Consider the following 15,864-nt stretch of genomic DNA (forward strand, 5'->3'; position numbering starts at 1 on the left):
AGCTCAGACAAGGGAGGGGGTCTAGAAAGAGGGGTTTCCCTGAACGCGGACGGCTGAAAGGCGGTGTGTCAGTCACTGCCTTGGACTCCAAGGGGATCCTGAGTCCTCTCTGAGCACGGCGGATGCCACGCAGGAGGAGGGACAGCCTGGGCTCATCATCTGCGCTCTGCTACCCTCCAGAGCCCGCTGTGCCAGAACCTCGGAGACGGGGGCTGCTGGAAGGAGGAAAAGGAACCGAGCAGATGGGGGAGGGAAAGGGCTGTGGTTGGGGCCCATGAGAAAGGGGGGAGTGTGTGCATGTGTGTGTGCTCACACACGCGTGTGCACGTGAAGACCTGGCCTCTGGCAGCTGCTGGGCCTCTGCCGGGCAAGCCTCCATCCCTGCAGCTGAGACGGACCAAGAACAAGGAGACTCGGTTCCCAAGAGGAGGAAGGCGGAGGGCTTACCCAGCCCCTGGTCAAGAGGGATTACCTGCTGGAATGGAGCTGTTTATTTTGTGGTTCCTTTTAGATCTGTTTGTGCCTGGTGAGGCACCTCATAAGTATTTATAACACCCGAAGCAAAGCTGTCCAAGTACAGAAAAGAGAGTCTCGGTGTGCCCAGGTGGGCAAGGGAGGGGGTCCTGCTTCGGCAGGAAGTCCAGGGGACTGTGCGGACTTGTCGGGTGGCAAGAACAGGCCCCGCCTGTTCCCTGCCCTGTCCCCCTCCGCTTTGCAGAGAGCAGTGGCCCTAGGAACCCCGTTTTCTGTGGGAGGTTTCCCAGTTTTACAGGGACTTTGTTCCCCAGGGGAAAGGAAGGCCCAGGGCAAGCTCCCAACAGGTGCGTTCCCCTCCAACAGGCACGAGGACATGCTGAAGCATAAGGCGGAGCTGGATGAGCGGGAGAAGGTTTTGAACACTGAGAGGGAGGCTCTGCAGCAGGAGCAGAGGACGGGCGCCATGGCCGTGGGTGAGAACCAGCGGCTGCGGGGCGAGCTGGACAGGTGAGCACCCGAAACCCCGCCGGGCCCCGTGCAGGACAGCTGCCCTCCCAGATTTCACGTAGACCCGCCCAGCCCCACCGCAAGAGATCCGCAGGGTCCCCTGGCCGGCATGTTCACAGCTGGGGGGCACAGGCTGAGAGGGGACTCTAGCTGGTGGCTGGGATGGAAGGACCCAAGTGACCAAGTGACACCTGGGAATGGCGCCTTTGTATCCGGCATGGACCCCCCTCTGATGTAGGCCACGTGGCGATCTCAGGACACGCTGTAGATGCTCATTCCTCATACATTCCCTATTTGTGAACTCACCTCCTTGCTAAAATCGCCCCCAGATTGATACTGAGAAGGTGCTTTCACTCACGTGCCCAGGACGACCCAGAGCACACGTCTCTGGCTGAGGGCAAACAAGGGTGCTCTGCCTTCTTACTGTAGTTCTCGTACCGTGAATAGGCATCATTTTTGAAGTCTCTTCAGTACCATGGTGTTTTTATAATTTTGCGCTTTTTGGTGGCAATTTTGCTATTTTTTTTAAAGATTTTATTTATTTGTGCAAGAGAAAGCAGGGGAAGTGTGAGAGGGAGGAAGCAGGCTCCCTGTTGAGCAGTGAGCCCAATGCTGGGCTTGATCCCAGGACCCTGGGATCATGACCTGAGCCAAAGGCAGATGCTTAACCGACTGAGCCACCCAGGCGCCCCCACATTTATTTAAAATAGCTCCCAAGTGGAGGGCTGAAGTGTGGTGTAGGGCTCCTAGTGCAAGACTTTGCTCCCATCTGGGAAAAGTACACATTCGAGAAACTCTGTTCAGGCACAAGCTACGGTGCTGTAGCCATATGTTACCTGAGGGGTCTTCAAACAGAATCCGCAATTAAATAAGCGATGTCGTGATCCTTTGACTGAAATGTGACCAGGGCTTACAGGAACATATACCCTGTCTTATGTTTCCCCAAGAGGCTATGGTTCAATTCCCGCCAGTCCAGTGATAGCACGGTATTCCTAGAGCATCACTCCCTTGATTAACAAGTCTCTGCTGTACAACCGTTATCCCAACCCCCACTTTTTTTTTTTTAAGATTTTATTTATTTATTTGACAGAGATCACAAGTAGGCAGAGAAGCAGGCAGAGAGAGAGGAGGAAGCAGGCTCCCTGCTGAGCACAGAGCCTGATCCAGGGCTCCATCCCAGGACCCTGGGATCATGACCCGAGCTGAAGGTAGAGGCTTTAACCCACTGAGCCACCCAGGCACCCCCCCACTTTTTTTTTTTTTTTTTTTAATAACAGTTAAGTAAACAGACTCAGGGATGAACTTACCTGTTCAGATTTAGTATCTCTAGTGAATGGCAGAGTCAGGACGTGAATCAGGCCTTGTCTCACCACAAAGGCATGACCGTATGAAGCTGCTTCCTCTCCAAGTCCTTCTGCGAGTGTTCTCTGGGGCCACACAGTTGGGGGCTTCCAGTGACCTGGGGAGGCCAGGCCCACGGGGGAGGGAGAGCCGGCCCAGAGCTTTCCAGGTTCTTTTTTCGTCTTATGCTTTTTTCTTAAGAGAAATAGGACATTTGAGCGTGGATGTGAGACCTTCAGGTTTTTAAGTGTTGGCACGCTGACCCATTTCAAAGAAGCGTTTAGGCCGAACAAGGCACATCTGTGTCCAGACATAGTCTGTGGGCCTCCAATAGTCTCAGCTTTGGATGCAAATCTTCCCCTAAGAAGCCCTGATTGGATAATAGTGATGATGAGGATAATTTTAGTGGATTTCCCTAATACCCTGGCATCTCCTACTTTATTCATTTCAGGAGGTGAAATTAGAAAAGAGTTTGAAATTGGGAAGGAGAGGCAGATGTAGACACATGATTTTTAGGCAAAAATATTCTGGTTCAGTGTTTCTTAAAAAAAAAAAAAAAAAAGTTAACAGCCGAAATCTTTTTTCCAAGTACGTATGCAGATAGGCCAAAGCGTTAAATGTAAAAGAGAGCATCACGGTGAGGCTGCGTTGGGGCACCTGTCTGAGCCTGCCCACTCTGTCTCCCCCAGCCCAGTGTGGGGCATTAGGGGGACCCTCACAGAACCCCCAAGGAGCACAGTTTGAAAACTGCTCATTCTGTTCAGCTCCCTCATTTTACACCTGGAAAAAACTGAGGCCCAGAGAGGCTGTTGTCCTGGGTCAGGGTGCCCAGCAGGGACGGAGCCTGCCGTGCCCTCCAGCCCTTGGCTCTCCACCCCCAGGGTCAATTTCCTGCACCAGCAGCTGAGAGGGGAGTACGAGGAGCTGCATGCCCACGCCAAGGAGCTGAAGACCTCCCTGAACAACTCCCAGCTGGAGCTGAGCCGCTGGCAGGCGCGGTTCGACGAGCTGAAGGGGCAGCACCAGAGCATGGACATCTCGCTGACCAAGCTGGACAACCACTGCGAGGTGAGGCCTCGGGACACGGCCGAGAGCCCCGGGCCCGGGGTGCTGGTGGGTCCTTGCTGGCGCTGGCGCTCGAAGACTGTGGGCGGGGGTTGGGGGTTGGCCCAGGGGCCAGGAGGGAACGGAGGCATTGGAGAGGGAGACAACCACCCCGGTGGGCAGGGATGTGTCAGAAAGCACCTGTCTAGCTGCCCTTTGCTTCTCGCAGGTTCAGGGAAGCGTGTGGGAGCAGCAGGGGCAGTCTCCTATCCAGCCCCGCCACTCCAAGCTGACAAATCCAGCCCCGCCACTCTTTCACCTTTGCAATTCCATGTCCACACTGTTCTAGAGGAGTGGCGTGGGTGGCTGACTCTGGCTCCGGCTCCCGGGGCAGCTCGGACGGTGCTTACTCGGGGGTGCCCCGGTTTCCAGAGAGGCAGAGCAGTCCCATGTGGTGCGCTAGGTGGGAAATTTGTCTTCTTAAGCAGCAGAACCATCTCAGGTGAGATCATGAGCAGATCCCAGGACAGATAAGAAAGGCAACGTGGGTTGAGCCGGCAAGAGCAGTGTCGTCCCATCCCCCTTCAAGAGGCCCCAAGGACAGCAGCGTCCCTGGGACACAGCTCTTGCCTCTCGTTGTCCAGAGACCCTCTCGGAGGCCTTGTCCTTCGAGCTCCCGGTAGCCCAGTGGGACATCACAGCTGAGGAAACCGAGGCCCAGGGTACACAGCTGCCTCCGGGCCCCCCTGCGCTGGGGCTGGGGCATGGGCTGTGTGGGAGAGGTTGGGGGCCAGATCCCCGAGGCTGTCTGAGGCCCAGGCTTGGGATGTTCCTGCTGCATCTCCATGACGGTACTCCAGGGCCGGGGCTGGCAAGTCCGCCGAGGGTCGCATCTAGCCCTCTGCCTGTCCTTGGACAGCTGTGACCTAAGACCATTGTGTACAGTTTTAGTGGTGGGGAGATTCTCCCAAACGATAGCTTGTGGCAAGTGGAAATGATCGGAAATTTAAGTGTCTGTGATGGGGACGTAGCCGCACCCGTGTTTGTGTGCCATCTGTGGCTGTTTCCAGTGGTGATGGCGGCCAAGTGGGAACACTGCCACAGACACCCCCGTCCAGCCGCGCAAGCCTGAAATACTTAGTTTTGGGCCCTTCACAGAAGAGGTGTGCCAGCCCTCGTCCAGAGCAGAGCTGCCGCACGGAAATATGATGCACACCACAGACCTGAGTTAATGTTTTCTAGTAACCCACGTTAAAAAAGTGAAAAGGATGAGGCGGGGGAGGACTCATTTTAATAATCTACTCTGTCTAGCCAACATATCTAAAATACCATTTTGACGTGTGAACCCCCCCCCCAAAACCCTTACTGAGATATCTTATGTTCCCTTCTTTATTACTATGAAGTCTTTGGAATCCTTGTTTAATTCGGCATGTTGCCGCTCAGACCAGCTACATTTGCAGTGCTCCATGGCCTCACGTGGCTGCCAGCCGCCAGCTGGGGCGGGGCAGGTGGGGATTCGGCTGTCCCTGGGCCGGTGGCACACTCAGTCCTTGCAAGTTCTCACGGGTGGAGGAGAGGAGCATGTCTCTGTGCATGTGACCTTGCCCTGGAAGCCGGGTTCCCAGCAGTGGAATCCTAGGGTTGCACACTGTTTGACACGCTGATGTGTGTTTTTAGCTGCTATCCCGTCTCAAGGGGAACCTGGAGGAAGAGAATCATCACCTGCTGAGCCAGATCCAGCTGCTGAGCCAGCAGAACCAGCTGCTTCTGGAGCAAAACTTGGAGAGTAAGGAGCAGTACCATGAGGAGCAGAAGCAGTACATGTAAGGATGTGTGTGCGAGTGATGCCTGTAGACTGAGGGGCTCTGGCTTCCCCTGGCCTGTGCTAGGACCTGTGACATTCTGGGCAAGGAACGGCCCCTGGGCCCGTTGGTGTCCCGAGGGCTCAGGGACAGTCCGTCTTACCAGCACGTCCTTCTCTTGTTGTCCCTGGAATGGGTCTGGGCTTGTGTACCTGTGGTGGTTAGCTCTAGTTTGCTGTTCAGAGGCAGTGCCTACCGCCAGAAGCTTCAGAATCTGCTTCTGGAATATAAGCTCACTTGTAAAAACAGGACGGTTTTTACCGTCCTGGGTGGTGGCTCAGTGGGTTAAAGCCTCTGCCTTCGGCTCAGGTCATGATGCCAGGGTCCTGGGATCGAGCCCCACATCGGGCTCTCTGCTCAGCAGGGAACCTGTTTCCCTTCCTCTCTCTCTGCCTGCTTGTGATCTCTGTCAAATAAATAAATCTTTAAAACAAAACAAAAAAAACAGGACGGTGCCAACAAGCAGGGTCTCAGGGAAAGAACTCAAACGGGAGGTTCACGAAGCTGTCACTCTTTGTGGAGGCATTTGTGTGCTGCAGGTTCGGCACTCGGTTCGGGTGGAACCCTGCCAGCCTCCCAACAGAGGGGCCCAAGCCCTTGCTTCTGGTTCAGAGGCCTCCTTTCCCTGGTGGCCGGTGGGCAAGGCGGATTGAGGGCTCTAACCCCCAAGACTCCCTGAGATAAAGCAGAAGCACCGCAAGGCCTGGGGTCCAGAAGTGTCTTGATCCTTTCCATGTTTCTGAAAACGTGAACTCGTTCCCAACATTTACAGGAGATTTGGCTCAGTAACCTCAGTGTCCTGGCTTCTCTGAAAAAACTGGCAGATCTGCCCTCTAGGCCTCGCGTGTGCCTGCCTGGCAGCCAGCTGCTGGGGCTACCGTCCCCACCCCTACCCCTACTCCTTCCAGGCCTGTTTTGCTCCTTATTTCCTCGGTCTGGCCCACAAAAGCTTTCAAGTTTGCCCCGTGGGAAGGTCAACAGAAACCCAGTGTCGGAGTGGGTCTGGGTCAGAGGTGTGCCTTTGCAGAGCTGACTCTCTCGACCTTGATGCCCACCCAGCGCCCGGAGGGCACACCTCTCCCCCTCACCACAGCTGTTGTTAATACACAAGCCCTTTGTCCGACCCCACATGCCCAGTGTTGTGAACGACCTGCTGGCAAGTCCTTGGGGCTTCTAGAAGTACATAAGTTTTAGATGGTGAGGGTTTTGCTTGAGTTGACTTGCACCCTGAGTGTTCTAGCACAACTCTGCAGGGTATCCGGGTTCCCGGACCCATGCCAGACGTTTCCACGCACACATCCCCGACTTCAGGGTCATAATGGTCATGAGCATGATGACGTCCAAATCCCAGAAAAGGTCCTGGGCTGGGCGGATGAATTCATGTTATTTAAAATGGGATTGAGGGGTCGCCTGTGTGGCTCAGTGGGTTAAAGCCTCTGCCTTCAGCTCAGGTCACGATCCCAGGGTCCTGGGATCGAGCCCCGCATCAGGCTCTCTGCTCAGCGGGGAGCCTGCTTCCTCCTCTCTCTCTCTGCCTGCCTCTCTGCCTACTTGTGATCTCTGTCAAATAAATAAATCTTTTAAAAAAAATAAAATGGGGGGCGCCTGGGTGGCTCAGTGGGTTAAGCCGCTGCCTTCAGCTCAGGTCATGATCTCAGGGTTCTGGGATCGAGCCCTGCATTGGGCTCTCTGCTCAGCCGGGAGCCTGCTTCCTCCTCTCTCTCTGCCTGCCTCTCTGCCTACTTGTGATCTCTGTCTGTCAAATAAATAAAATCTTTAAAAAAAATAAAATAAAATGGGATTGAGAACCCCTCCTTCCCTCTCTCTTCACAGAGACAAATTAAATGCCTTGCGGAGGCATAAGGAGAAACTGGAAGAAAAGATCATGGATCAGTACAAGTTCTACGATCCTGCTCCAAAGAAGTGAGTTGATTCATGTGTCAGGGACGTAAGCCCAGAGCAGAGCTCTTCCTCATGCACGAGTGGAGTGGAATGCGCTCCCACCTAGAGCAGTGCCCGGCCTGGAGGGACCATGCCTCCTGCTCTGTGGAGGCCCTCGGTGTTGTAGGCCTCCCCTGGGACTGAAGGAGTTAGATTTTCAGTCTCACCCTCTGTCCTCCAGCTTGTCCTGGGAGGGTTAGTGGACGCCAGCTGACCCTGACGAGACACGGGCTCAATTTAGCCACAGCCCTTGGCAAGGGGGGCGGAGAGTCTGTGGTTTGGGAGCCATTAAAGTGGGACAGAAGGTGGCCATATGAGATTCTGTCTCACGATTTAACAAGACATTGGAAATCACATTCCTGTTTGGGGGACGGAAGCTGGTGTACCCATACCCTTTAAACACGGGAACCTCTGGGCCTCCCACAGATGCCTCTGGACTCCCTGAACCCCAGGGCGGGTTCACAAATTCAGTCCTTTCTCCAGGGAGCAGCAGCCCCCTGGCGGTGGGGCCGGCCCAGTCTCTGTGGAGTGCCAGCCTCCTACGGGAGGCCTTCCCCTGGACCAGGCCTGAGCCCCAGGAGCCAGTCTTTTCCGAGTCCCAACCCAGCCCAGCCTCAAAGTCAGGATCACCGTGAATCCTTAAGGCTCTCTGGTGAACCACAGATTTTCTGAACCTCTGTCCTCTTCCCTCTGTCTGGCAGAAATGGAGGCCCAGATGAGATCCAATGCTTTGTGCAAACGCAGTACTATCTAGTTTCAGAGATAACTTTTTTGGTGATATCAGAATGCCCCCATTTCCCCGCAGCTGCAACTCTATTGCTTACTCTTGAAATTCGCTGGTTTTCATTTAAACAGCCCACTCTTCCCTCCCCTCGCTCTCCCAGGCTCCTTCATGCCAGGGACTGGTTGAAGAATGTCAGTTTATTCCACTTACTTTTAACTTCAGCAGAAAATAAGGAGGTCTGTGACACAGTCCCAAAATGGCATTTTGACCGAAAAATTGCCCACGGGTGGGGCTTTGTTTCGCACAGATAATCAAGAGTTGGAAGTTGACACCATGTTTGAAGTTCTGTTTCCCCAAGAGGCTAGTGTGGATTTCCGCCATGATGTGCACTTCTGCCATCCCTGCGCCCCAAATCCAGTGATCGTGGTGATGGCAAGGAGCACCATCATTCTGAACCCCAAATTAACGGCTTATGATGGATAGCCCGGCTCACGTCAGGGCACCCCGTGACCTGCTGGAATGGCATCGAGGGTTGGTTGTGTCCTCCTAACAGTCTGCTTCTCACTAGGAAGAACCACTGGATTGGTGCCAAAGCCTTAGTCAAACTCATCAAACCAAAGAAAGAAGGTTCCAGAGAACGACTGAAGTCCACCGCAGAGAGCCCTCCTTGGCAGGTGGAGTCCCCAGACCCGGCCTCGCCATCTCCTCAGGCTCTCAGATTGCAGCCAGAGAACCCCGAGGCCACCCCACCTGGCTCCAACAGTACAGAAGAGCGGGACACCCTCAACGGGCCTGTGGGGAAAGGTAGGAGCAGCTGACCAGGCTGCCGTTGGGCAAAGGAGGGGATGGGTGCTCGGAAGGGCTCTGCTTGGATGGGGCAGGACGAGAGACAGAGTGTCACACATGTGCCTGTAGGAGCGTGAAGAGGACGTGTTGCTTGCACTCAGATCTGCCTCCTTGCCTAGGTTCACAGCCCAGTAGAGAATACAAATTCACATCGGCAGCTTCGTCCTGTGACAGTTTTGTTATTTTAGAACGAGGAGCGTCCCACGTCACGTAAGCCGTGGTAGCGTCCCAGGCTGATGGTGACACAGGTGCAGCGGAGACGGGCTCAGGGGTGTGTGTTTCGGGGATGTGTGTATCAAAGGATCAGAGGCAGCTGTTTCTGGAGGGAGATCCCAGGTGCATTTAACCCCTTCTGTGCATACATGGGATCTTCAGGAATTCCGAGTCCTCCCAGCCACAGAGCCCCGCTTACCTTTGTACTTAAGGCTGTGTTCTGGAGTTTGCCAGAAGTTCTGACATGGATTCCTAGTCGTTTGTGGTGTATTTCCTGTAATCTGAGAGGCTCTCAGAGGTACGCTGTGTAATTGCTATGTATACCACCGGGAGAAACACAGGCAGCCTGAGGAGTTCATGGTTGTGTTACACTCTGGTTAGAGGGCTCTTCTACAGACTCAGATTGTTGTGCACAGACACACGGGGAACGCAAGAGCACAGTACGTGGGGTGCGCCCGTGACCGCTCCGTCAGAGGCCCCACCTGGCCAGCGGTGACCATCAGACCCATCAGAGCTGTGTCCGGATTGCGGAAAGTGTGAAGGAAGGGGGGAAAATGTGTACCTCAGAAGCAACTAAACACAGAAATTGCCAGAAACATTGTTTTCAGCTTTACCTTTTAAATGTTAGTTTATGGATCCTTTACCCCTAAACCTGCCAGGCGTGCACCCTGAGCAATTTAAATTTTATGAAGGATGCTGGAACTTTCTGAAGACCAGGCCTAGGCCTGAGAGCCCTGTGCCCCGGCAGGCTGATGTGACAGTGCTGAGGGCTGGTGGTGACAGGCTGCCCCGTGAGTGTGACATGGGCACAAGCCTTTTGGGGGCACCATTCATTGAGTCCTGTTGTGTCACTTTCGAATGCAGAGGGGAAAGCGTGCGTGTGCGCCCACGGGACGAATGCTTGAGACCAGTTTAGGTAAAGGGCTCCGGAGCCACTGAGCGATGATGAGGCTGAACTTGGTTTCTGTCCAGCTGGGCGCTCTCGCCTCGGGTTTTCCCGTTGGCTCTTCAGAGTTGTTGGCCTTTATCCCCTCAACTTGTGTTATTCTCTAAACTGACTTGATTAACTACCATCGGCCTAATGAGCCAGGAAACCTTGGGGAGGAAAAAAGTACTTGACTGGTCCAGGCTGTTGTGCCGGCCCACGCACGAGCGGGTCAGGGAAAATCCTTCACAGCAGCCGCAGCTGTGCACGCCCTGGGCGTCCCTTCCGGGCTCCTTTTAGCTGACTGACACGCTTTACCTGACTCCCAGAGTTCTAACTACCCCCTGAGGTGGGCACGATTAATCATTCCTTCGAAGGGAGTCCTGACGAAATGTTAAACACTTGCCAGTGTAATCACTGGTGGAACTGGGAGGCCCATGCGGGGCCTCAGGGCTGCGGAGCTGGAGCTAGTCAGCTGTGTGTGCCGGTGACGCCCTTTAGAACGAGCCCAACAGCCTGGGGCCCCTTACTCTGTGGCGCGAGCGCCGACCACCAGGTGGCGCTGTGGCGGCAGAAATAAGCAAGGCGGTGGCGTCCTCCCGGATCCTAAATCAGAAATCCCGTGGCCCTGCTGTGTCCATGTGCGCCGTGTTCAGAAAGTACGGCTGAGGGCTCTGACCATCCATGAAGTACAGGACTGGAGTAGAGGGTGTGCAGGAGGTTTTAAAGGAAACGATTCTTGGTGGTGTGGGGTTGGGGGGGCGCAAAAAGAGGTATTTTCATTATTTTGAAACTTGTCCCGTCAGAAGAGGTTGAGATGCACAGAATTATTGGTGAGTGCTTCAGTAGACCGCCCTCTCGTGACATCTGGCCAGAAACACACCGTGAGGTGTTTCCCGGGCCCTTGAACAGGAACGGGAGTGGAGCATGCCCCAGAGCGTCAGGGGGCCTGTCATTAAAATGGATGAGTAAGAGAAGCCGGGTCCTAAATTAATAAACATCCTCCTTTAATAATTTAACACATCGAAATTGAAAAAAGTCTCAGCCCTCGGCTCCTTGAGCGATACACAGTTCTCCTCCCGTGCAAGAGAAGCGTTGGCACTAAGACGCCTCTGCATTGATCCCGTTGAGTCAGATGATAAACGATTCACCGAGTCCTGATTCTGGGCTTGTCCTGGGTATTGTTCCCGTGTTTCCTGGGTCGGACAGGATTCTGACCTCCTGCCTGCGTTTAGCTAATTTAGAGCCGTTTGCTGTATTATTCATTTCATTCATTTATTGTTTTTTGTTGTTTTTTTTTTCCCTTCCTCTCTTGGGTTATCCGGGGAATAACCATTTAGCAACTCAGCGCAAAAAGAGTCCCTTTTTGAGAAGCAAAAGCAAAGACAAAGACAAGTCTCCAACGGCCCATCCGACTCTCTCTAAACGCCTGCGGTTCTGGTCTTCCTCTGACATCCCATCCTCTCCTAACGAGCCTGTCCCTTTTTCAGAAATTGGGGATTTCTAATCCTTTTCCTTTATCATGTGTTTTCATCATGCATCCTCCTTCATTTCTGAACTCCAAACAAACCAAAAAAAAAAAAAAAAGTACCTAAAGGCCTGATGACCCCCAGTGGACTCCTCCTCCTGATCCCAATTCCAAGCCAAGTTTAAAGTAGCCAGCATGGATTCTGATTTCAAAAGAGAAGATGAGTTGTCACACCCTCTGGACCATTTCTGCAGCACAGCACAGTTGTAGGGAGCCTCGGGACATCCACGCACAGGTCCGTGGGCCAGGATGTCCGTGCTAAGTAAGTCCGGCGGCCGGGTGCCGCCCCCCCATGCTCGCACCCGCAGCCCTGTGTCGCGCCCGTGTGTGAAGCAGAACTGGTCAGTTGTTGCTTTGCTTCCTAAAATAGACGGCCTCTGTCAAGTGAGATTTTTGTATTTTTTTATTTTTTGAAGACTTGCTTCTAAGCAGTGAATTTAAAGCTGCTGTCCTTTCCTCCTCCTCCATCAGGGCACTGAGTTGTGGCTTTTGTTGTCAAGGCCCTTTGTACACGTGCTCTGGGTCCCAAAGGATTTATGGCTGTGTTCCAGCAGTTTGTATAATTGGATCGATGTTGCCAAGCCAGAGGTCAGCCCAGAATGAAGTTTTACGACCTCTTGGACATGGATGCTAGACGGTCTCGGACAGAAAGCCCATCCACACACCGCTCACGCCCCGAGCAGGGGTAACGCTGGTCGATAGAGGCCTTTAGCTACTGCGCTGTCTGCTGTCTGCTGTCATTCTCATGCCGTCTTCTGGGTTTTGCCACATCTTTGTGTCCACCTGTGTGGTTCACGTACATGTCTTGCCTTGAATTGACTCACTGTTATCACTTAAATTTATTTTAAATTCAAGGGAGAGATTGTTAGCAGTGCTGTCAGTGAGAAACCAGTGTCACCACAAAAACAAGGTAACTGTACGGACAGATACATACCTATTAAGCCGTTGAAGTCGGTTGATGTGGCATTGGCTTCATGTCACACGCTTCGCCTTGGGGACTCTGGGCCCCCATGGCCCCAGTCCTCAGGGACCCTGTCTCGCCAGCATGCTGTCGGCCTCGTCCTGTTTCTCTGCCATCCGTGCTGTCTGCTCCCCTCCGCCTCCCCTCCGCTCCTCATTTTAACTGCACCTGTTGGATGCTTGTCCCGACTCATTCCTCCAGACTTGAATCTTGCTTCTCATCAAGGGTATCTTCCAGAATCCAAATTTTGCCTTGGTTTCAAGTTGTAAGATTTGGGCATTGAAAACGTCCCAGGGAATGCAGATCCCCGAGTGGCTGAAGGGCCGGCAGAATCAGCCCCACGGGAGGTCGTGGCACCAGGTCCCAGCCTTGGGGTGCCTGGAGGGGGACTTTGTGCGAAACAGTGCTGTCCTCATGCTGTAGGCTCCGGCTGCACACGTATCTTCCATTGAGAGAGCCTGGCCCTGTTCCTACGACTAGGCAGTGGGAGAGTTTTTTGTTTTCTTTTTTTAATGTTTTTACAGAAAAAAATTGTTTTAATGGGAGTATGTGTTCAGGGTAGATAATGTAGCGATTGCAGACTAGCGCAAGAAATGGAAAAAGTCACTCATACAGAGGTTCAGACTTCTTAAGTGGGTAAGCTGCTGAAGGGGTAAGCTGCTTCCTCAAATCCTAAATGAAGCTCTGCTCTGTGGGGAATTCCTCTGTCCATCCGTCCGTCCGTCCTGGACCTCCAGAACGTTGGCTGCAGGCCTGGCGGAACCCTGAGCAGATGTCATCAGGATCCTTTATCATCGGGCATCCGAGTTACACACGTGCCCACAGCTCATGTGGTGGCCTTCTGGCAACAGCTGGTTCCTCCTCCTGAGTCCTCCTGTCCCATCCTTTCAGGGTCCCCAGTCTGACCCATGCGTGGAGCCAGGGCCAGCCTCTCTGCCCCCACCCCCCACCACAGGCCCGTAGCCAGGGACCTCCTGTCAGCACCACAGCCCAGCTTCCGTCCTTGTGGTCCGTGCAACCCCGGTGCCCCTGCTTCTAGGCCTCGGTGTGGCAGCCCAGCCTTACACAGGATTGTGCCACTCTGTTTCTCAATGTCCTTCTCTGCCCCAGGCCCTGGGGACCTAAAACCAAAGCAAGGGTCCCCGCACAGAGGCAGCCTTGACCGCACGGATGCCTCCGCTGACCCAGCCGTGAAGCTCTGGCCCTCAGAGCTGAGCTCCCGGACCTGTTCAACCTCAGCCATCACTACAACCCCTTCCAGCTCCACCTCCCTCTCCCGGCACCCAGGCCGCACCAAAGGTGAGTCACGGGTCCTTCCCGAAGACCCCAGGCTTGCAGAGACAGGTGGTCAGCAGGCCACTGAGGCTGTAGACCTGCTTTGCCGTCCCGTAGGCCCAGCTTCGGCCCATCAGCCATGTGGCGTGGGGCAGACAACCTTACCCGCTAGCGGCCCGATCGTAAGCCGCTCTCACCACCCCCGTTCAGGAATTGGTGGCACCAAGTAGCTCCAGAAGGGACGTGAACCACAGTTTGGGCTAAAAGCAGGCAACACCCTAACCCATGTTGGTAGGAGTTTGGTGACTTATTCTCTGTGGAGGAGATGTGACGTGTCTCTGAATCTGGAGGTGGCTTGGGAGAGCGGGAAGCAGGGCTCCTTTGCTGAGAACAAGGGGATCCGGGGAAAGGTTTACACAGCGAGCCTCTCCTAGGGGCCAGCAGCCATGCCTGGTCGCACCTTCAGACATGAAGTTAAAGTGTTCTTCAATCGATCTGATAAGCCTGAGGAATTCCCCACAGAGCAGCTCAGTCAGATCTTGTCAAGTGAAGCCTCTGAAAGTTCAGGGACTCCCTGGACGTCCAACAGTAGTGACCCAAACGAGGGTGGGGCCGCAGAGTCACCCGACATGCAGCACAGAGACGGCCGGCCACTGTGCGGTGTCTGTCGTTGGCGTGGTCCCACAGAACAGAGGTGACGCGTTCGCCCCACAGAACAGAAACGGGATGCTGTAAGCGAGAGTAGTGAAGGGAGGGGCGCTTGGGAATCTAAAATATGCGAACAGAAAGGAAGATCAAGCCTCAGGCTAAAAAAGACATCCCCTCGTGTAACTAGAGACATGAGCGTATCCGAAGGCACAGCTGGCGGAGCCGGGAGAGGTGCCTCTCGGGTGTCGGGAGTCAGAACTGGGAAGGGCGATTGCATTTCATCATCACACCCCCCAACTCGACTCCTGAAACCTGGCTGTGCAGAGCCTTGCTTTGACCGGTAGAGTGCACAGGGTCCCCGCCCTCAGGGTGCCCCTGGGAAGAGGAGAGGAGCGAGCACAGGGCGGTCACTCAGGCCTACTCTGCTCCCGGCTTGACCCTGGAAGCAGCAAGTCGCTCGCTGCTGGGGGTCAGGGGAATGGGGTCGTGTACCAGCTGGGACGGACAATCAGCATTTCCCCTCCCCGTTCTCTCTCTGCTTGGGGTACAGAAGCCCTGTCTGGTCTCCGGGTGGGGGCTGGGGACTCCCAATTCCCCCCGGACTTCAGCAGCCTGTGTGGCTCAAGGGCCAGTCCTTCAGACTAACCCACGGACTGTGTCAGCCTAGGTCCCGTTCCTAAACCAGAGTCTGAGCCTAGAAACACCTCTGGCTGTTCTTATACCTACAGAGCCCATGGGAAAGTCGGTCACCGCTGCAGACCCTGCCGTGGCCACACGATTTCCCAGCAGCCCATTCTCACACTCCCACGTTCATGTCCAGTGGACACATAGCCAGCTTCAGTGGAAGGAAACCCCCTTAGAATCAGCCGTTTTTTAAGTCATTCTGGTTTCTTTGAGAGCAAAATTTAACAAACATGCTCTGGGCCCTATGGAGTTGCCTTTGCTTCTAGGCCCTTTCCGTAAAGGAAGAGAGAACAGATATATATTACTGGTTTGTGTCAGTTTCCAATACAGATTTAACATTCCAGGATTTCACATTTGCATGTCCTTTGCTTTACAGATTGCCTGTCTCCTGAAACATTTTTTCCCCTGAAAATATGCAATAATGGTTTTTTTCTTTTTTTAAGATTTTATTTATTCATTTGACAGAGATCACAAGTAGGCAGAGAGGCAGGCAGAGAGAGAGAGGGGAAGCAGGCTCCCTGCTGAGCAGAGAGCCTGATGCGGGGCTTGATCCCAGGACCCTGGGATCATGACTCAAGCCGAAGGCAGAGGCTTTAACCCACTGAGCCACCCAGGCACCCCTGCAATAATGGTTTAAAAAGTAATCCTACTGGGACGCCTGGGTGGCTCAGTTGGTTGGACGACTGCCTTCGGCTCAGGTCATGATCCTGGAGTCCCGGGATCGAGTCCCGCATTGGGCTCCCAGCTCCGCGGGGAGTCTGCTTCTCTCTCTGACCTTCTCCTCGCTCATGCTCTCTCTCACTGTCTCTCTCTCAAATAAATAAATAAAATCTTTAAAAAAAAATTTAAAAAAAAGTAATCCTATTAGTGCTACCAGTCACCATAAAT

The 15,864-nt window shown here is 54.0% G+C and overlaps 1 protein-coding gene across 1 annotated transcript in view; it reads left to right on the forward strand.

The window, feature by feature from the left end:
• Positions 1 to 15,864, forward strand: part of LOC111148641 (coiled-coil domain containing 88C) — a 125,584-nt gene that overhangs the window by 98,043 nt on the left and 11,677 nt on the right. Inside the window, exons 21-26 of the mRNA XM_022505391.1 lie at positions 841 to 984; positions 3,207 to 3,393; positions 5,047 to 5,192; positions 7,065 to 7,154; positions 8,465 to 8,700; positions 13,480 to 13,668. Of these exons, the coding sequence (XP_022361099.1) occupies positions 841 to 984; positions 3,207 to 3,393; positions 5,047 to 5,192; positions 7,065 to 7,154; positions 8,465 to 8,700; positions 13,480 to 13,668 (992 nt within the window). The remainder of the gene's footprint in view (positions 1 to 840; positions 985 to 3,206; positions 3,394 to 5,046; positions 5,193 to 7,064; positions 7,155 to 8,464; positions 8,701 to 13,479; positions 13,669 to 15,864) is intronic.

Source organism: Enhydra lutris, unplaced genomic scaffold (genome assembly GCF_002288905.1).
Source record: "Enhydra lutris kenyoni isolate GAN:26980312 unplaced genomic scaffold, ASM228890v2 scaffoldscaffold20, whole genome shotgun sequence".
Classification (NCBI taxonomy): Eukaryota; Metazoa; Chordata; class Mammalia; order Carnivora; family Mustelidae; genus Enhydra; species Enhydra lutris.